The 20836-nt window shown below is 40.0% G+C and overlaps 4 protein-coding genes across 4 annotated transcripts; 2 read left to right on the top strand and 2 right to left on the bottom strand.

Annotated features, from left to right (window-relative positions):
- Positions 1-509: 509 nt before the first annotated feature.
- gcc1 (GRIP and coiled-coil domain containing 1) lies at positions 510-7047 on the bottom strand. Its single transcript, XM_023349769.1, has 5 exons — positions 6868-7047; positions 5461-5929; positions 4115-4753; positions 2269-3109; positions 510-1051 (listed from the first exon to the last, which is right to left on the bottom strand). Exons 2-5 carry the CDS (start codon positions 5833-5835, stop codon positions 633-635), a joined length of 2274 nt encoding a protein of 757 aa, XP_023205537.1. The 5' UTR covers positions 5836-5929; positions 6868-7047; the 3' UTR covers positions 510-632.
- Positions 7048-9122: 2075 nt separating this feature from the next.
- On the top strand, positions 9123-14255 carry LOC102232674 (ADP-ribosylation factor 4). Its single transcript, XM_005815456.2, has 6 exons — positions 9123-9374; positions 10657-10737; positions 11552-11661; positions 11730-11801; positions 11875-12000; positions 13763-14255. The coding sequence occupies exons 1-6, from the start codon at positions 9308-9310 to the stop codon at positions 13847-13849; spliced, it is 543 nt and encodes a 180-aa protein (XP_005815513.1). The 5' UTR covers positions 9123-9307; the 3' UTR covers positions 13850-14255.
- Positions 14256-14368: 113 nt separating this feature from the next.
- On the bottom strand, positions 14369-16857 carry lamtor4 (late endosomal/lysosomal adaptor, MAPK and MTOR activator 4). The gene is made up of 4 exons (XM_005815457.2): positions 16758-16857; positions 16576-16659; positions 15584-15701; positions 14369-15504 (listed from the first exon to the last, which is right to left on the bottom strand). Exons 1-4 carry the CDS (start codon positions 16758-16760, stop codon positions 15407-15409), a joined length of 303 nt encoding a protein of 100 aa, XP_005815514.1. The 5' UTR covers positions 16761-16857; the 3' UTR covers positions 14369-15406.
- On the top strand, positions 16857-18537 carry atp6v1f (ATPase H+ transporting V1 subunit F). Its single transcript, XM_005815458.2, has 2 exons — positions 16857-17080; positions 18110-18537. Exons 1-2 carry the CDS (start codon positions 16923-16925, stop codon positions 18309-18311), a joined length of 360 nt encoding a protein of 119 aa, XP_005815515.1. The 5' UTR covers positions 16857-16922; the 3' UTR covers positions 18312-18537.
- The last annotated feature ends 2299 nt before the right edge of the window (positions 18538-20836 follow it).

The following is a 20836-nucleotide window of genomic DNA, read 5'->3' on the forward strand; positions in this document are numbered from 1 at the left end:
CGTTTGACAAAAAGTAAAAATAAAATAGTCATGTGACAAAACCTACGATTAAAGCTATAGTATTTAACTTTTATAAATGTTTTTTGATATTTAAATTGTTATGCTGTAACTTTTATGATGCAGATAATCTGAAGGCTAATCTCCACCTCCTCGGTTCTTCTTCTTTTGTTTTTTATTGGCGGATGGCAACCAATTTAAGGTGCATTTACCGCCCACCTCCTCGGTTAGCTACTATTGCTGTTTTAATAAACATGCTGGAACATAGCAGACACTGATATGGAATGATTGGCAGCACTAAGACCCGCCTCCTGGCTCTGATTGGTTGCTTCTACTTAGAACTGGGAGAAGGCAAAGGAGCTGGGGTTTTTTTTTCCCGGGCAGATTATCAGTCAGGACAGTGACAGAAAAATTTCAAATGAATTTAAGCCTTAATTTTACATACATGAAGTTCTGTAAGTTAAATAAATAAAATGCTTGTTCTAAGAATGAAGCCCAGAAAACAGACTATCTCTCACAAAAATAGTTTATTTTCCAATTCATTCAAAATATAAAGACATTCTGCTGGATTAGAGCTTTAACAGTTGTCACAGTGAGCCAGTATGTGTGGAATTACTTATCGTCTCTCCAGGTGTTCACCTGCGCACGGGGCCCCACCAGGCGGGCCCCTGCAGCTTCATGACGTCATGCTTCTCCTGTGGGCTGAAGTGCAGGATGGTCAGGATGGCGTTGAGCGTCTGCAGCCGCCCGCTGCTGTCCTGCAGCGTCAGGAACTTGTAGATGACGTTCTTCAGGTACTCCAAGTTGGCGCCCTCTCGGTTCTGGTCCCGGATCAGCTTGTCGAGGCGGTGCCGCAGCTCCGCCATCTCCTCCTCGTGCCGCTCCGCGTTGGCGATCAGCCGGGCCTGCAGCTGGTGCAGATCCTCCTCCAGGTGACGTTTCTGCCGCCGCAGGCCGCCCGCCTCCACCTCCTTACGCGCCAGCTGCTCGGCGTACAGCAGCAGCGTGGACTCAGTGGGCGTGGCCTGCCGCAGCGCCTCGCTTACCACGTCACCTGCACAGTCGGACAAAAGACAGCAAAGGTGTTACAATAACTCTCAGAGAATTTGTCATGAATATCTAAAAATATCCAAACCTACTCCTATAGTTCATATAAAGTATATAAATAAGTATGTAAATCTTGTAAAATGTTTTTTTTTAATTATTCATATATGAACTGGGGGCCACAAAAGTCATTAAATTAAAAATACAAACATTAGTTTGTGATTCTTTTTAGTTTTACCTTTTCAGCCATTTTTAAAAATGAAATCTATACACCGGGGGTGTCCAAAGTGTGGCTTGTGGGCCATATGTGGCCCCCTGGACTGATTTTAAGTGGCCCTCCAACTACAATTTCAATATTACACAAGTTTTATCTGCCAGCACAGACAGCTGATGCAAATGGAGACTTTTTGTTTATAATAATTATTATAAACAATTAATAATAATTACAAACAAATTAAAATTTCCCTGTAATGAAAAATATTTGATGCAATAGAAAGTATTCGTTTATTTATAACCACATTTTTTCAACAGATCTACTTAGTGACTTTCACTCAAAAGCAGACTGCTTTTAATTTATTAGACATTTCATTTTACATCAAAATTTTATAAAAAAAAGTAACAAATCCAGTTTTTGTAGTTGAGAGTTTCAATTTGAAACCCTTTTTAATAAGGCAAATCCTTTATTATTTTGGGAGGTATATTGATTTACACAACCATTCTTACAAAATGTCTAACTTTTTGAATTACTTTATGCTTAGTTTATTGTTGAGCAAGTAAAATTTGATTTTAAATAGTTAAAAAAAAAATACCGGTAGTAAAAAACTAATTTTGACTTGGCAATTTTAGCCCATGTGACAAAAAAGTTTGGACAACCTGCTGCATATGCTGCAAAAACACAAAATCTTACCAAATATTTTTGTCTAAATATTTGCAGAGCATACATTTGAATTAAAACACAAAATGTACTTCTAGAAAAATATAAAAGGTTATTTTCAGTTATTTATTTCCGAAGAGTCAGATTTCATAATTACATGGTCAATAGAAATGAAGCTACAGATAGATTGGTGCGTATTTGTAATAGAGCTGCAGCTTCTGCTCCGTGTTTGTCTGTTAAATCAATCCATGTTTATTTCATTTTTTAACTGCCTATGTTTTACTGTTCCTTATGTCCCTATGAGATACTGTTTATTGTTAATTTAACAACAATAATAATAAGAAGAATAAAACCTTCGCAGTCGGAGGTGCCGGCGGCAACTTCCTGCAGACCGTCGGTGGCGGGGTCATTGGGGTCGCGGCTGCAGCTGAGCACGGCGGCACGCAGCCTTTCCAGCTCCTGGTCCTTCTCGTCCAGCAGCGCCATCGTTCTCTCCCGGTGCTTGTGCAGCTCCGCCTCCAGCCGCTGCAGCTCGTCACGGTGCTGCGCCTCGGCTCGTTCCAGCTCCTGTTTGTGGGAGAGCTGCAGCGCCGCCGCCTGCTGCTGCCGCTCCTCCAGCTGCTGGCGGTGCCGCGCCTCCGCCTCGTCGCTCTGGATTCGCAGGGTGATGTACTTCTCCCGCAGCTCCGCCAGTTGATCCCGGACCTCCTCCAGCTCCTTGGTCTGGCAGCCATCTTTAGCGGTCTTGTTCTTCAGAACCACCTGGGCGCGCAGCTTGTAGCGCTCAAACTCGTCTCGCAGCTGCTGCAGCTCCTGCTGCTGCAGAGCTGAGGTTCTGTCGTCGGCATCCGTCACATCCTGGATGTTCTGGTCCGGGTTCCTCTGAGCAGCCAGCAGCAGCAGCTTCTTCACTGTCTGCAGTTTGTCCTTCAGGACGGCCACGTCCAGCTGCGACTCGTCCAGACTGAGGTCGGTGCTGGACCTGCTGGAGGCAGCGATGGCCAGCGTCTTGTTCTCGATGTCCAGCTGCTGGATCCGGTCCCTCAGCCTCTGAGCTGCCTGCTGGTCCCGCTGTTTCGCCTTCTCACAGGAACCCAGCAGCTCCGACAGCTCAGACACCCGCTGCTCCAAACCCGCAACCCGCAGCTCTGCAGCCTGAGCGCGCTCTCGTGCACGCTCCTCTGCCTCGCAAACCTGCAAAACAAAATCAAAAAGCATGAGACACGCCTGCAGCCCTGTAGCGTTAGCATATTAACAATGAAACGAATCCAGAAAACTGGTGGACAAATCTGTGGCTTTGTCACCAAGATCAAAGAGGTAATGGTGGAGTTTAATGGTGGAGACGTATTAATATACAAAATGTACGTTTTACTCAACTGCTTCTGAAAACAACAAAATGCTTAAAAAAGAACAGTCAGGTTTTGGCAATAAGTTCATGTTTATTGGTGCCTGGAAAATGAGCCGGTTCAAAACCTCCTGAATGCACCGTCACAAATCAGGAGGCACTGCCTCGTTACCTAGCAACCCCAAAGGAGTTCCACCGTTACCTAGCAACCCCAAAGGAGTTCCACTGTTACCTGGGAACCCCAGCTCAGCTGAAGAAAGCTCTTACAGCTTTCTTTTACTATGTATGACTTTAGTTTTCTCCTGCTTTTTCTTTCAGTTCTTCCTGATATTTTCTGCAGCGTGAGATTTGCATTCTCACGGCTGTTTCGCAAGGAACAACAATTTTTCTAATTCTTTATTATTTTCCTTTTAAAGTTCTCATAAAACTATTACAACTTTATTTTCATTTCATTTATTTTTTCTTAACACTCCAGTTGTATCTGTGCATTTTGACATGCCTACTTTTTAAAATTTCACAGTATTTTCTTTCGTGCACAATGGCACTATAAGGAATTCTGATTTTGATTTTCATGTCATTATGACAAAATTGCAACTTTGTTCTCGTAATATGACTGTTATTCTGATAATATTACCACTTTCTGCTGCAAAAAGATTAAAAAATGTTTAAATGTCTCTTAAGGAACAACAAAACTGCAGAGGTTAAGTTTAAATACTCAAAGCATCAATCTCTACCAGACATAAATGAGATTGTTTCTGTTTATTTTAATAAAAGAGTTCAAACTAATGCCTTTCTCCTTGTCATTTTGTGGCACAAAATTTTCAGGAAGAAGTGAAACATTTTTTGAATCCCACCTTCTTGGTCTCGTTGTGGATCTGCTGCTGGAACGTGTTCTTCAGCTCCTGCACTTCCTGCTGCAGCTCCTCCACTCTGGGGTCCGGCTTCCTCTGCTCCTCCTCCGCCGCCTGCAGCCTCCTACGCAGCTCGTCCCTCTCCTCCCTCGCCAGGTTCAGCTGCGCCTCTGACTCCGCCCCGCGGTCCACGGCCTGCGACGACGCCAGCAGGGCGGCGCTGGTGTCGTGCAGGCGCAGCTCGGCGTCCTGCCGCAGGTCCCGCTCCTGCTGCAGGAGCCTCTGCAGCTCCCTTAGCTGCTGGACGTGGTCCCCCTGCTCCTGCTCCCTCTCGTGCTGCTGCGTGATGATGCGAGCACGGCCCTCCGCCACCTGCTGCTGCAGGGCGTGAAGCTCCGCCTCCTGCGCCACCGTCACGGCGGCCAGACGCTCCTGCAGCTCATGAACTTCCTGTTTCAGCTGGCGCTTGTCGGCCTGGAAGCTCGCCTCCATGCGGGATTTCTCCTGCGAGACGGTGGACAGCGAGGCGGTGAGCGTGCTCAGCTGGCTCTTCAGCTGGGCAAGGCGGCGCTCGGCCTCCACGTTGGAGGGGGGCGGAGCTTCATGTTGCTCCGCCTCCACGCTGCCGCTGTCAGCATCAGGCTGCAGAAAAACAATCGGCACATATTACTGGACTGAACATCAGGTCATTGTCCTGAGCCACATGCTCGCCGTTACACTGAGTCGGAAACAGCTACTGTCATTTGGTTGCCGTGGCAACAGGTCTGCGTGCAGAGTAAAGTCAACAGGGCGAGAGAAAAGAGGAAAACGAGCCACTTCGAGTTGTTTTTTTATGATGGAATATTAGGGCCAACATAAAAAACATAAAATTGTGAGAGCATTTCAGTCTCTGTAATTCCTATAAAAATAAATGACAAAACTGGAGAAATCGTGTTGAACGATCAATATTCACAACAGTCATCAAATATCGTAACATATTTCATGCAGTATAGGAGTCCTAGTTTGTTAAATTTTATCAAACTAATACTCCAACAGAGGAAATAATGTAAAATTAAATTATTGTCTAATATTAAAGAGACATTAGTTTTGTCCTTTCTTGCATCTTGACAGAAACCAAACTGTTTATAGATTTATATAAAAGGAGAATACATAGTTTGCTCATCAAAACATAGTCAATTTTCTCATATTTTATAGAAATTGGATAATAAATTATGACCCTATCAATATTTTTGTGATAGATTCCTGCTCATCCAGCGATAGCTGCAATTAGCCGCTGTCCCATCCAGTAATATATTGACGACAGAAACAATCATGTTAGATTTAACAGAAAGTAAGTGACTCAGACATACCGTAGAGTCGGACCTCTGGCCCGGTTCTCCCTGGTCCTCTTCACTCTGCTCCCCTCTGTTGGTCTCACTGGCGGCGTCCACAGACGCTGCTGTGTCCACACTGTCCTCGCTGTGCAGAGAGCACCCGTCGTCCAGCAGGTCTGGCCGCCTGCCTGCATCCGGCTCCTGCTGCTTAAGGTCCAGGTCCTGGGTGACGGTCAGAACCTTCAGGCTGGCTTCCAGAGCCTCCTTCTCCTTCAGGAGGCCCTTGTAGGCACGGACTACATCCTTAAACCGGGTCTGGTACTTTACCAGCTGGTTTTTTTGAGACTCGATAGTGTCCAGCAGCTCCTTCCTGCTGGGGCCGCCGCCGAAACTCATCCCAAACTTCTCCATGTTGGGCTCAGTCCAGGTCAGACCGGTTCCATCGTCATACAGAGATCGGACTCATGCAGGTCTCATAGTGGACACGGCTGTCCTCATATCGAAACTAAAAGAGAGAAATGCTACATTAAACATCTGCAGGCTGTCCTGTTGTCAATTAATAAAATCAAATCAGAATCAAGCAGTTTATGGATACAATTTCTGTTTCTATATTTATGTGGTAGCTGCTTTTCAAAATGGCCACCATGGTGGTCATGGAGAGTGTATGTTTCATCTTAAAATTAAAGTGACTAAAGAGAAATATAAAAAAATATATTTAACCTGAGAGGGTGAGCATGCAAACTTCCATGCTTGTTTCTACACTTTGAAAGATTTTTACAGTAACGTTTTATTGTCTGGATGTTTTTTTTCCCTCCTGAATCAATCAATCAATCAAATTTTATTTGTATAGCACATTTCAGCAGCAAGGCAATTCAAAGTGCTTTTAAAGTGCTGAAAATCAGTTTATTATTCAACTACAATAATGTGAAACTACCTCTGGATACAGTTGTGCTCCAAATTATTTTTGGGTGATTTCTGCAATCTGGTTCTGCTATTCGGGATTTAATACAAGCAGAATCCGGTTTTGGATTTAGTCCAGTTAGTTTGGATCCTTAAATAGTGACTTCCTGGTGCAGCAACGCAGAGTGTAAATACAAATCTTACAATACAAATCGTATCACAGTCTAGTACAGTAATGCATTGAAATAGCTTGAATTCCGCATAAAATGCAGCTCTAAAGTTATAAAATAAATGTAGAATTTCAGGATCCACAAGATTCCACATTCAGAGACAGATAGTGGCAAAAATGGCAGACAAAAAAGCTCTATTTTATTTCTATGTATTAAAAAAACTGTTTGTTTATATATCTTATTTTTGATTCACTTGTCTTAAATGTGTTTTAATTAAGCAAATTTCGTTGTAATTGTTTTTTTTACATTCGAACTATCGAAACGTCTGAAAACTTCACCATCCACTATCCCGCCGGCTGGATCCGGTTCTTACCTGATAATCGACTTCTTGATCAAATTTAACGCGTTAGAGTCACACACTAATTAAACTAAATATACTTAAATGTCGACATCAAATCGAAACACAACAAACCGGTCCAAAAAAATCCTGTTAGCCCTCTCCTATCTCTCAGCAACAGCTGTTGACGGCCGCCATGTTCTGCCACAGCGGAACTAACGAGTAGGACCGCCCTGCAGCAAACAGGAAGGGGCGGGGACAAATGTCAGCCCCATACCTTATTTGGAAGTGGCTCCATTGCTTTCCGGAACTGAAGAGGGCGCTATTTCCTATATTACTTGCGGTAAGTTTTCTTTTCTTTTGAAATATTTTTTGGACTCCAGTCATGGTTAAAACAATTATGAAACGGAATAGATTATAAATTAGTAGTTTGTTGGTTTAACACTTTCTTATTTTTTGTTATTAAAGCTGCAGACAACTTTACTCCACTTTTGAGAAGTGTGGATTCAGTAGTAAAAGTAATAACCATAGGTCTGTGGTATATATAGTTTCTTAAATAGAAAATATATTCACATCTATGTGAATATATTTGAACCCTTTTTATATTTTTCAGCTAATTCTATATTTAAAAAATATGTTTTTGACTTATTGATTCAAAATCAATGTGAAATTATTCTACTATTATTTTATATTTTTATTTTATATACCAGTCACTGCAGGTTAACGTTTCTTCAAACATTAGCACAGCAGGACTCCCTTTTATTTTAATTTTATTGTCTTAAACTTTCAAAATGCCTTCTTTGTTTTGAAGCGTTGGTATCTTGAGCCTTTTTTTGTGCTCTACTCAGAGGAACTACCCATTGTATCCTGGGAAGTGTAGTAGAAATGCATAAATCAGAGTTGATCAAAACATCAAAACAGCCACATAGAAAATCTGTCCTGACATGAAAGCACAGTGTAAACATGCCCAAAAATATAAAATTTATTCTGGCTACAAACATTTTTCTCAGATGTTTCATTCAAACATGACAGGAGGCTGTTCAATAATTGAAACGTCTGGCTATAAGGGGAAGAGCTGCGTTACACCAAACATCACCTGAGCTAAACGTGCGGCTGCAGCTGCACTGCGAAAACGTTCAAGTTTCCAGTTCTCTCAACTCACAGCCTGATAAACAGACGACACCCAGGGTCAAAACGACCAGAACTATTATTCTTTTAAAGTAAAATGAACTTAAGCCTCTCTAACTATGTTTAATTTTTTAAATTTTGAGGTGTGTAACATCTGCTATTAATTTAAGACTAGTTAAAGGCATCATGTTAGCAACAAAAAAACTTCATATCTGGATTTAAACAAAGATGTTTCAGTTTATTTCATAAAACCGGAAAGCAGGATGCATTTTCTTTACATTTCATAAAAGCTGCTGGAATACAAAATACCTGAATAATCACAGTTACAACGGGTTTAATGTAATGGGAAACATACTGGAACGATTTAATATTTCCCAATTTCTTTTCTTCTTTGGTTGGAGCGCGATCAGCCTGTAAAACAAACTTTAAAAAATGTTAGTTTTCCATTTCTCATATTTTTGTTGTTTCCATGGCACGCTGAACAGAACTAGCCCAGGTCATAGCCTGAAGGGTGCTCATCGGAGAATGCATCAGTAGAAAGTCAATTTATAATTAAAAAAATATATATATATACAGTACAGACCAAAAGTTTGGACACACCTTTTAATTCAATGAGTTTCCTTTATTTTCATGACTATTAACATAGATTCACACTGAAGCCATCAAAACTATGAATAACACATGTGGAAATATGCACTAAACAAAAACGTGTAAAACAACTGAAAATACCCCTTATATTCTAGTTTCTTCAAAGTAGCAACCTTTTGCTGTGATTACTGCTTTGCACACACTCTGCATTTTCTTGATGAGCTTCAAGAGGTCGTCACCTGAAATGGTTTTCACTTCATAGGTGCCCTGTCAGGTTAATAAGTGGGATTTCTTGGCTTATAAATAGTCATGAAAATAAAGAAAACCCATTGAATTAGAAGGTGTGATTATTTTAAAATTTTAGATGTGGCTCATCTATTCGGTCTATTTCACACTGATTTTCGGTCAACTCAAAGTTTTCTATTTTACCGCGCTGTATAAGACATTTTGTTTAACAGCTAAAATATCAAATTCATGAGAATAGAATTTCCATATCTTCCTTTTTTCCTGAGGACCCAAACGCATCATTGTTCTTGGAGTTGTTAATAAAGTTGTTTCAAAGTCGTGACGTCATTTATTCCGCGTTGGCCTGGACGTGGCACCAAGGAGGAGCAGCGCCCACAGTTCTATCTGATCCGGTTCTTCTACGCCTGTGTTTCGGTTCTGACAGCAGCCTCAGCGGGCTAAGCGCCTAAAAGCTCCCACCTTCGGCTTGTCATCTACCCAGGCTGCCTCTCTGGAAGACGTTGTTTATTAAAAAATGGGTCTGACCATCTCGTCTCTGTTCTCCAGGCTGTTCGGGAAGAAACAGATGAGGATACTGATGGGTAAGCGCTGCGGCTAGGCTAACTAGCTCCGAGCTGATCGGGCCAGTACCGGCGGCTGGCTGAAAGCGAGCTCTACAGCCGAACTGCTGCTTTTCAACGGTCACACTTTACGCTACCACCCGGTTTACGTTAGTGCTGATCTATGTTTTACTGCGACTTTTAAAGAAAACGGATCAAATCGAATCTAAGTTAGTTAGCAGACGCTAACGGTCAGAGCTAAACGGAAGGAGTGGTAGATCTGTTAAAACTGTCAGATTCAGTTAATCTTTTTCCATTAAGCTTCTGATCCAGTCAGAAATAATCAGAATCAAGCTGCTGTCAGTTTAGAGACAGTTCTCTTAGTTTCTGTGTAGTTTTTTGCTTTCAGAAATAGTAATCTACTTTATTTTTATGACTTCGTATCAGTTTTTCTCTTCTATTGTTGCTATTAATCCAGTTTTGTCATTGATCCACTCCTTAGTCTGTTGATCCAGTTGTGTTGGACTGGATCCACTTCGGGTAGCTTGTGTCCATTTGTTTGAGACTGGTTCCAGTTTTGAATTGATCTCCAATAGTCAGGATCCCCTGATATTACGACATAATATCAGGGGATCCTGACTAAACGGAAGGATATTATGACTGATATGATGTCATAATATCAGTGGATCCTAACTATTGGTCTGTAGTATTTTCTTGATCCACTTGCATTACGATCTATATTTATTTTATAGCTAGTTATGTGAGTCGAAGATCTGGACAATATCTGTAAATATATATTGTTTAACCATAATAAAGTTGTGAATTGGTTTTGTTTTTATGTGGTGTATTTATTGTTTTTAGGAAACTGAGTCCAGTTTTCAGGCACAGCAAGGCAAGCTGTTGCGTTTCTAGCAACAAGGTTTAGTTCTGGGTGAATTGTTGTTGTTTCTGGATGCCTTTCTATTATTCTGGATTTGTGTCTCTGTTTATTCACAAACTGTTGGATTTAAAGAAAAGAAAAGTAAAGAATTAGTTGCAAGTATTTGAAAAATATTGAGTTTTTAGGATGAAAAGTTACATAAGATGAAATAGATCTGATCATTAATATGTTTGTGCATTTCCTGTGGTGTCCAACAGGAGTCAGTGTTTGGTCTAAATTATTCTTGTTACATAAATGGCCATTTTAAGTTGGCTAAAATAATATAGTTGTTTTTGTAGAAGGGTGTGGGTGATTACTTAACATATGTACCTTTTAAACACCAGTAAATATGAGCCAAATGATCAGTGTCGGTAATCAGAAATGTTCTGCCTTTGCTTGTTTCAGTGGGTCTGGATGCAGCTGGAAAAACAACAATCCTGTACAAACTGAAACTCGGAGAGATCGTCACCACCATCCCAACTATCGGTGAGCTCAGATCGTTCTGCCAGCAGCTAAATGCTCAAAGGTCAAAGGAGAAGGGGTGATGAGATGAAATATTGATTATTGGAAGAAATTGTCGTTACTGCGTTGTACCTTCATGAACTTCAAGGTTTATTTTTGTCCATTAGGACAGAATCGGATCAGGAGTATCAGTAACCAACCAATTCCTGACTTCAGTTACTCTATTTGTTCATACTCTGGAACATTAATTTCCAAATCAGCCCTGCTTTGTATTCACTTTTATCTTCCACTAAACTTTCCATTGATAGGAGTGGATCCACCTCGTTTGCTTTTGCTCTTGCCGTTCCTCTTTAAATTTGCGTCTGACTGACTTCTCACTGCTCTGCGTTCATGAAGCCTCATTTTCAACTCCTCTGGGTTTTGGGTTGCCGATCGGGAATTGTTTGAGTTTTTCAGATGCTAATCAGCTGCTCCCAATGGTAAAAAAAAACAATACCTTGTTGCCATGGTTACGCATCATAACTCCCCAAACCAGAGGGGCTAGTCGTCCAAACAAAGAGCAGGGCCTTGCAGAAAAGCCTTAAATGTAGAAATTTTATCGAACCAAACAAAATGTTTCCAACTTATTGTGACGTTTTAGAAAAATGTGGATTCTTTTCTGGATTTAATACCTGGAGGAATAAATAGAACGTCATCTGCGTAAATGGAAACTCTTTTTCTCAACCTGGTGTTTTAAAGACCATTTCACTGCATGCGCTCAGTGAGAGACTAGCTCTGTTTTTATTACAAATTTTATTGACCTGACCTGGCGCTCGCTAACGGCTGCTGCGTGTTTCAGGTTTTAACGTGGAGACGGTGGAGTACAAGAACATCTGCTTCACGGTGTGGGACGTCGGCGGCCAGGACAAGATCCGACCTCTGTGGAGGCACTACTTCCAGAACACGCAGGTACGCCCCCCGCAGGCGCAACCTCAAACTGCGGCTACCGACGTTCTGACCCGGTTCTTCTCCTGCAGGGTCTGATTTTCGTGGTGGACAGCAACGACAGAGAGAGAGTGGCCGAGTCGGCGGAGGAACTCTCCAAGATGGTGAGTGATCAGTGGATCTGGACATGATCTGTCATCAATGACATCATAGGTCACATGATTCCGTCTCCCTCAGATCCAGGAAGACGAGCTGAAGGACGCCGTCCTTCTGGTGTTTGCGAACAAACAGGATCTTCCCAACGCCATGGGGGTCAGCGAACTCACCGACAAACTGGGCCTGCACAGCCTGCGCAGCAGAACCGTAAGGATGGATTTACAATCACCACCTGCAGAACAGGAGCTGTGGGAAGCTTAGCATAGGATGGTATCGAGAATAATCGATTATTGCAATAATCGTCAACTATTTTACGATTAACCAGACTCAAAAAGTTCCATCTGCTGAAACAACACATTCAGCGCAGCCAAAACTAAAAAATGTAACATTTTTACTTAAAAGTTTCATTTTGTTTATAATCTGTAAACAAAAACTCAAATTAGCACATTTTGCTATCCAATTATTAATCAGGTAATCCATAAAATAATCCCTACACTGTATTGGCAGTAAGATGCAGATGCATCCTTTGCTACAAATGATCGATAGTTCACTAAAGGAATGCTCTGCTGCATTTTAGGCAATAAAATTTTGACTGGAATTATTTGTATCTTTTAATGCATTTCTAATAATGTGCAGAAAAAGTTTAAATTAAAAATCTGCAGAATCTGATAATTGTCAGTATAATCGAGATTGATCTATTAACTGAAATAACTCCTAGTTTCAGGAAGTATTTAGTATTTCTAAGCAGCTCAGATGAATTAGATTTTTTTTCCTGTCGTCTGAAACGATTTTCTCACATTATTTCAAAGAAAATGTTATAAATAATCACTTTTTGTCTTATTGCCACAAACCCAGAGCAGGAATTAGGTCTAGACTTTTGATATAGTTAAAATATCTTCCAGTCCTGTTGAAAATTAAAGTTCATTATTCATTTGGAGGGCGAGATTGAATTATTATGTCATTATTAATATATTACTTAAAAACGGTCTCAAAATAATAATATAATTTATTACAAGAATTTCTGGGACAGTTTATTGTCCAGTAAAATTTGTCATTGTGACATTTAAACATATTATTTAATTTCTTCAGCTCTAGTTGCTGCCTCCTGGTGGCTGTGATGTGCATTACACACCTGGTAAAATGTGAAAAGGACACAAATCTCTCCAGTTCATGTCTCCTAAAGATTATTTGAACTTTTGGCAGTTATTATTCCCTAATTCAGAGTGTTAGAAATTTGGTTGTTTTTCAATTAAACTGTTTTCCTTCCCTTCGGCAGAAATGATGCAACCAACATTTCACATCTTTCCTTTCTCTTGCGTCAGGACTTTTTGAAACACTTCCTATTGAAGTGTTACAAAAAGTCACTTTTTTTCTAACACTTTTTATATGTTCTGCTGTAATATTTTTGCAAGTTCTGTTAGCACTTCAGTAGTGAGAATTGTCTTTATTTGTATTTCCTGTTAGAAATTTATAATATGCTGTGTTTCTTAAAGCTGCAGTATGTAACTTTAAGTTGTTTTTTTTTACATATTTGTTGAAACGGTTTGTTATGAGACAGATAATCTGTGAAAAAATGGAGTTCCTCAGCCTTCTCCCAGTGCTCCCAGTTCTAACTAGAAACAACCAATCAGAGCCAGGAGGCGGGTCTTAATGCTGTCAATCACTCTTTGTGCACTGATCTGCTACTAGAGGTGCAGGTCCTGGGAATTCTGAATCGATTCATAAACCATAATGGAGCAGCGTGTACATGATGCTGGTTGACAGCGCTAAGACCCACCCTCTGACTCTGATTTTCTTAGGTAATAGTAGCTCAGGGAGGAAGTGAAGATGAATCATTTCACATTCCTTCCTCATTTTAAACCGTCACAATTTTAACAAATAAGTAAAAATCAGATTTTAATAAAAGGCGCAAACTGCAGCTTTAATGCTGAATGGATTCTGGTTCTGATGGGTTTGTTTCTGGTTCCAGTGGCACGTCCAGGCCACCTGCGCCACTCAGGGGACGGGTCTCTACGAGGGTCTGGACTGGCTGTCCAACGAACTGTCGAAACGCTAGACGCCTACAGGAAGCAGCAGGATGATGTCACCGTGTACAAACCGAGGAGGGAGGATGAGGAGCATTTCACAGGACTGTTTCTGGGTTGTTTTTTTGGTTTTTTAAATTATAAATGTATCTGTAGGAGGAAGTGATGTCATGGACTCTGAGCTCACCTGGTTTCCCATCATCCTCTTCTTCTATTGTTTGTTAGGTCGGTTTGTTTTCTTTTAATCTGTTTTAACTCCAGATCATGTGACAGGATGTTGTAGGGAAAGGGGGGCGGGGCTTGCGACAGGTGACAGTTACCTGGTCATGTGACTCATTCCACAGAGCCGACCTGACGGCCTCCTCATTCCTTATCAGTGTGAAGAGGAAGAAACACAGACGCAACAACGATGCAATAAAGGTTTTTTTTTTCTTCTCATGTCTCTTTAAGTGTGCACTTTTTCACTAAAAGTTCACCTTGACCTTTGACCTACTTTTGATTAAAAAACAGCACAAAAAAATTCCAAGAATGAAGCAATACACACTGGTCGTTTTAGCATCTGTCGACTAAAATTAGTCAAGAGTTTAATGCATTTAATGAACAGAAAAAATAGGATTTTTCAGTATTTAACTTGCTGATCAATAATCAGAACCAACTTTGATTTGCAAATGATCCCATATGTGGTTTTAACTAAAAGCAGCTCATTTAAGGAGAGTTTGAACAAATCCTACATAGGATCGGTTCATCAGAAGATTATGATGTAATCTAAGAACCAAGGAATCAGTTCACACTTTTAATATTAGGAATTAGTTGATCAAGAATCTGACCAATATCAATAATTCACTTGGAGTTATGTTTGTTCAGGATATGGAGTGAGTTCAGGAGGAAGAATTGGGAATAGAAAAATAGGAATTGGTTCAAAGGAAGCATCTGTTCGAAAATAAAGATAAGTTTAGAGGGAAGAAACATTCAGCTCAAAAAATCTTCAAAAAGAGGAACTGGCTCAAAGGAAAATGTCCAAACCCAGGAATTGGTTCAAAGAATATTTAAAAAAAATGGGAATCAGTCTTGAGGGAACAATATGTAAAAAAAAAAAAAAGGAATAAGTTCAAAGGAAGAGTCAGTTTTAAAAGAATCAGTTCAAAATGAAGAATCTTCAAAAACAGGAACTGGTTCAAGCAAGAATCTGTTCAAAAACAGGAATGAGTTCTGCTTTGATGTGTCTGTTTAGTTTATGCTAAGCTATAAGGACTTTATGAAAAGCAACCAAGATGAACTAAAATCCCTACAAAACTATTGAGAACTGATTAAGACATTTCTTAAAGATGGAACAGTCTGGCTCACCAGAGGGGAAATATATATGAAAAATGAGCTATTTTTCCATCATTAGGAGACAGTCAGTCATTCTGTAACTTCATGAATTTCATCAGTAACTCGATTCAGGATCTCATTTAAATTTCCACAGAAAACTGGCAGTAAAATCAGAAGATCAAGTTTCAAACTGTTTATTTTACAGACAACGTAAACAAAAATAAAATAAATCACAAAATGACGCCATCGCCTTCGTCCCGTTCGCTCCGGCTGACGTTCTACACGTTGATTGGTTCATGCTGGATGTTCTGACGTTTGACCACAAACACTTTCTGCCCTGAAATCGTCACTACGTACACAAAATCCTCCAGAATTACTGCAAACATGAAGCATGCAGGCTGGTTAGCTGCTGAGCCAATCAGATCTCTCTCTGGTGAAACGAGTGTCTTTGTTACCTGACATGCGTTTGAACGGCGCGTCGGTTGACCCGGATAACCGGAAGCGGCAGGCCGTCCGGACCATCTGCATCATCACACCTGCAGTGTGCTCATCGTTCTCCAGCTCACCTGCAGACTGAACAGGTGAGGAGTTCTGTCAGAACCAGTCCGTGTTGGTTTCAAACCAAGATGAACGGCAAAAGCAAATGAGGTGGATTAGCATTGCTTTCCAACAGGCGATGCTGTCTATGAACTATGGGAGTGCGATATTGGAAAAAAAAAAAATCTCACTATAGTAAATTGTTTTAAATAAAGATATCAGAGACACTTTTAAAAAAATAAATATGTAACTTCAAGCTATTCCTTTATAAAACAGTCACCAGAAAAGAAATGATATATACACAAAACACAAAATGAAAAGAAATCAAAGCTTGAAACATGTCTGTTTAATAAATAGATACGATTTAAGAACAAATATAATTATGAAAAGTTGTATTTGAATAAACTAATATTACAAAAAGGAAGTTACTTTATTTTCCTAATTTTATTTTCTCAAGGTGACTGCAATACTCTATCGCAAGTTTAACTTTCTGAAATGAGCTAGATTTTTTCTTTTTGCATAATATTTTAATCATTTTTGAGCTGCGCTCATGTGGGAACATCTGTCCTGGATCTCCTCAACACATCAGTAAGTTTAAACATTAATGTTGTGACTTAAACTTTGAAGTAATTGACGTTTCCCAAATTATGCAACACTGTAAAAAAATGTGAACGTTCTGTAACAAACACCTAAAATTTTAATTCAATTTTAAGTCTAAGTCTGATTGGGTTGCAAGTTTTCAGAATCATATTGCCACAAAACGTTGCTTGATTTTCAACCATGTTTCGATCAGCTTGCTGTAGAAGATGTCGATAGACAAATGTGGCACTTTTATTTTTCCACACACTGTGTTCTGTACTTTGAATACGTGGTTAAACGTGGAGAAACTCGTGTTTTTGCCCAAACTCACAGCCAGAACTCCGTCCTCACTGATGACCAGGTACCCGAGCTGGTCCGGAATCCGCTCCAGACCCGCAGTCAGAGCCGCCGTCGTCTGGAAAACAAACAAACAAACAAAAAACAGGCGTCTGTGAACGTCTCATCAGCTTCCGAAGAAACAAAACTCAGAAAACATGAAGTTTAAACCCTCACCATACTGAACGTTCTCTGCTACGGTTTGTTGTCCAAACTGCAGCTTCACTTCCGCCTGCTGCCGCTGCGTGACCGTCACGTGACCACTGACGCAGCGACTCACATGATCAAGCCTGCTGATCCGAACCGTCTCTCCGTGGTGCTACTGGACCAAAGCAGCTGGCTATGGCGGGTCGAGGCAAACTGATCGCCGTGATCGGGGACGAAGACACGGTGACGGGCTTTCTGCTCGGTGGAATCGGGGAGCTGAACAAGAACCGAAAGCCGAACTTCCTGGTGGTGGAGAAGGACACGAGCATCACGGAGATCGAGGAGACGTTCAAGTGAGGCCCGATACACTGTTATACTCACATCTACACACCGGAAACCTCTTATTTTAAATTTATACAAAATTAAAATAGACCTCAGGTGTAATCAACAATAATCAGGCAACATTATTGATGAGAATATTAAATTTGTAAAATTCTGAATGGAATCTGGTGTGGCTTCTGGTTCGGGCCCACAAGCTCCTCCCCAACTCATACACTTCATGTTTAATGATTTTAGTTTCTGTAATCTGTTTTTTGGTGTATTTTGGAAGAGAGTCTATAATTATATTAATCACGACACATAAATGAAAACTGTAAATTTAACCAAAATTTTAACATGTTTGTTATTTATACCAGACTCTCTTCAAAATGAAACGGTTTTTAAGATTAATTGAATGTTGATTGCATATAAAGCTTTATGTTCAATCAGAATGACCTCATTATATGTATTGATAGTATTGTAAATATTCGTCTGATATTGCATTGTTCTGATTATATATTTTTTCATTTGGTTGGCAAAGTAAAATGATTTCCTAAGGATTTTGGTGCAACATGGGTATGGAATACCCACAGAGCCAAAAATAACAGTGCAATGGAAGTATTTTATTAGTTCAATTATTTATTTTAAAAATTCAATGTACCTTATTATAGATTTAAAAGAATCTTGAATGTATTCCAACTTCCTGAGCAGATTCCTGTCTTTGATCCAATTCATGATTGTGAATCTGTTATTTTTGAGCAGATTACCTACTCTGAACTGATTCTTGAACAAATTCCTAATTCTGCATACAATCTTGAACAGATTCCCGACTCTGGTGTGAAATCTGATTCTGAATATTAGGAGGTTTTTTTATATTCTTGAACAAATGACTGATTCTTGAATGATTCCTAATTCTGAACTTAGTCTTGAACAGATTCCTGACTTAAATCTGATTCTTGGCTCTGAACAGATTTCTACATTTGAACAGATTCATCGATCTGAACGAGTTCCTGTTAAGATTCCCCTGTTATTTTAACTGTTTGGACATTTGTTTCCTCCTGCAGGAGCTTCCTGGCGCGGAACGACATCGCCATCATTCTGATCAACCAGTTCATCGCCGAGATGATCCGGCACGCCATCGACGCCCACATGCAGTCGATCCCGGCGGTGCTGGAGATCCCGTCCAAAGAGCATCCGTATGACGCGTCCAAGGACTCCATCCTGCGCCGGGCCAAGGGCATGTTTTCCGCAGAGGATTTCCGATAAACGGCTGATAAACGAGCTGAGTGTGTTGATCCGCTGGTTATTTACACGGCATGTCGTCTGAGATTTCCAGGAACTGGATGCTCAGTTTTCATGTGACTGAGTGTCGTCTTGTTTTTTTGTGTGTATTTCTGCAGTTGTTCTCCTCCCATCAGTGTTTGTGCAGATGTGTTAACTTATAAAATTGTAACAGATGTTGGAATTAATAAAATATATTTGTGATTGTGGAGTTCATTGTTTATATTTAGTGAGAGAGAGAGGGTAACATATCAACTGGGTTTAAAAATTCTTTTCTACACAAACTCATTTATTTTAATTAGTACATATAATGTTATTATTAACTCCTTTAAAGCTGCAGTATTTAACTTTTACAAAAATAAATTTTTGTCCATATTTGTTAAAACTGTCACCGTGTCAAGACAGTACGTTACGGGACAGATAATCTGTGAAAGGTTCGGTCTCCTCCACCTCTTCTGTTATTTCTGTCTGAAGTAATGAACCGTTCTCAACCAGCAACAACCAATCAGAGCCAGAAGACGGGTCTTAGTGCTGTCAATCATTCTGATGTACTGGTGATAAAAATGTGCTAATTGTGGAGAAACAAGCCACTGTTACAGGAAAACCATTTATTCACTGCCTTTGGTAGCTATGCTAACTAACCTTAGCATTCACAGCAATCACTTAGAGTGATTAACAGCACTAAGACCTGCCTCCTGGCTCTGATTGGCTGTTTCTCCTTGGCACTGGGATTAGACAGAGGATATCTATTCACAGATAGTTTGTCTCGTACTGTCATTACATTCTGTCAGTTTTAACAAATATGTGAAAAACATGTTTTATAAAAGTACATATTCAACTTTTGAGATCGGACTATGTAGTTGTATCCAAATCAAGATCTGGACTTTGACTGGGTCATTGGAACACTTTGATTATTTTAGTTTTTTTTAGATCATTGTCTTATAACTCCTTTAAAAAAAAACAATTCAGAATTGACCTCAGATTAAAGTCTAAAATACCTGTAATGTCCAAATCATAAATCCTCCACCACTGTGCTTAACAATTAAGGTTTTCTCCAAAAGGATTTGTGATTTATGTGGATATAATCTTCAAAAAGTAATGCTGAAGTACTCTTTTTAGTGTGTAGACACTTTTTTCACCACTCTTAACAAGGTTTGTTAAAAAAAAAATTAATGGTCTTGTTTGTAGATACTCTTACCCTGGGGTGAATTTGCTGGGGAAATTACTTTTCCTTCATTAATTCTTTCGAAATAGTAATGAATGAAGCAGGATCAGATCCAGACGAGATTAAAACAAGTACTGAGAACACCAACACAGAGGAACGTCATCATTAAGCTTCTGTCCTTCTGCTGAAGTTCAGAAAAACATGAGCTGACCCTCAATGGAGGACAGAAAACACTGATGCTGAAGTGTTGTGCAACCCCAGGATCTGCAGGCCAGTAGAGACCAAACAGGAACTATTTCTTTTTAAAGTTTTATCACAATATCAGAAAGTGCAAACTGTTCTCAACCAGAGATAATGCACTCAATTAATTTCTCTTTGGGAATCAGTAAAATATCTTCTATTACAGTATTTGTAACAGGGTTTTATTTTAACAGTATTACAGATGTGAGGCTTGTCAAAATTTGTTAATTTATTCTTTGAATACATTTTTTTAGTCAACAAGTTGTTTCTTCAGACTTTTATCGGTGTTTTAAGTTCTGTTACGCTGCTCTTGACAGTTGGTGGTTACCATAGCAACCAATAACTGCAGGTTCCTCCCCCTTTTTTCTGTTGCCGTTGGTAACACTAACAGCTGTGTGCTTTCTTTGGAAATGTTATATTTTCACACATATTTTAGACAAATTCAGTCAGATACAGTGTTACATTAGTAATTTTGCTGTGTTTTCTATATGTTTTTAACTGCTGTCATTATTAATGTTGTCCATTTTAGCTATGTTTAATTTTACTGCTAACTGCTGCTGCTAACTGCTGCTGCTAACTGCTGCTGCTAACTGCTCATTGGGAGTTGTTCCTTTGTAGTTTGCTTTATCTTTGAATTTTACCAGTGACGTGCGGTCAGGGGAGGCAGGTGAGGCAGTGCCTCACCAGCCATCATGGAAAGAAAGAAAATATATAATCATAAAGTAATTTAAATTGTTATATTCATCCCGTGGTTTGTACTAAAAAATATTTATTTTTCATGTAGCTTCACCAATTTCGATTTTTATTTGTTCAAAATCGCTGAATTTTCTTATTTTCCCATTCAAAAGCTTGGAAGCGATGCCGGTGAGGCAGCAGCGAGCTCTGCCTCACCTTGGATTGCGCAACCCCTGGCTCTGCGCTGGCTACTAAGCGGAGAGAGCATGTTGCTGTACGGCGTCAATAAAATGGTTTAAACAAATTTAATATGTGAACTTATTTCCAATAATTTAGCTTATGTATATAATGTACAGTGCGTTTTGTCACCAACTGTGTTTGTGTAACGTGTTTCGTGTAATGAGCGATTATAAACGGCAGAGAACAGGTT

Source organism: Xiphophorus maculatus, chromosome 17 (assembly GCF_002775205.1).
Source record: "Xiphophorus maculatus strain JP 163 A chromosome 17, X_maculatus-5.0-male, whole genome shotgun sequence".
Taxonomy (NCBI): Eukaryota; Metazoa; Chordata; class Actinopteri; order Cyprinodontiformes; family Poeciliidae; genus Xiphophorus; species Xiphophorus maculatus.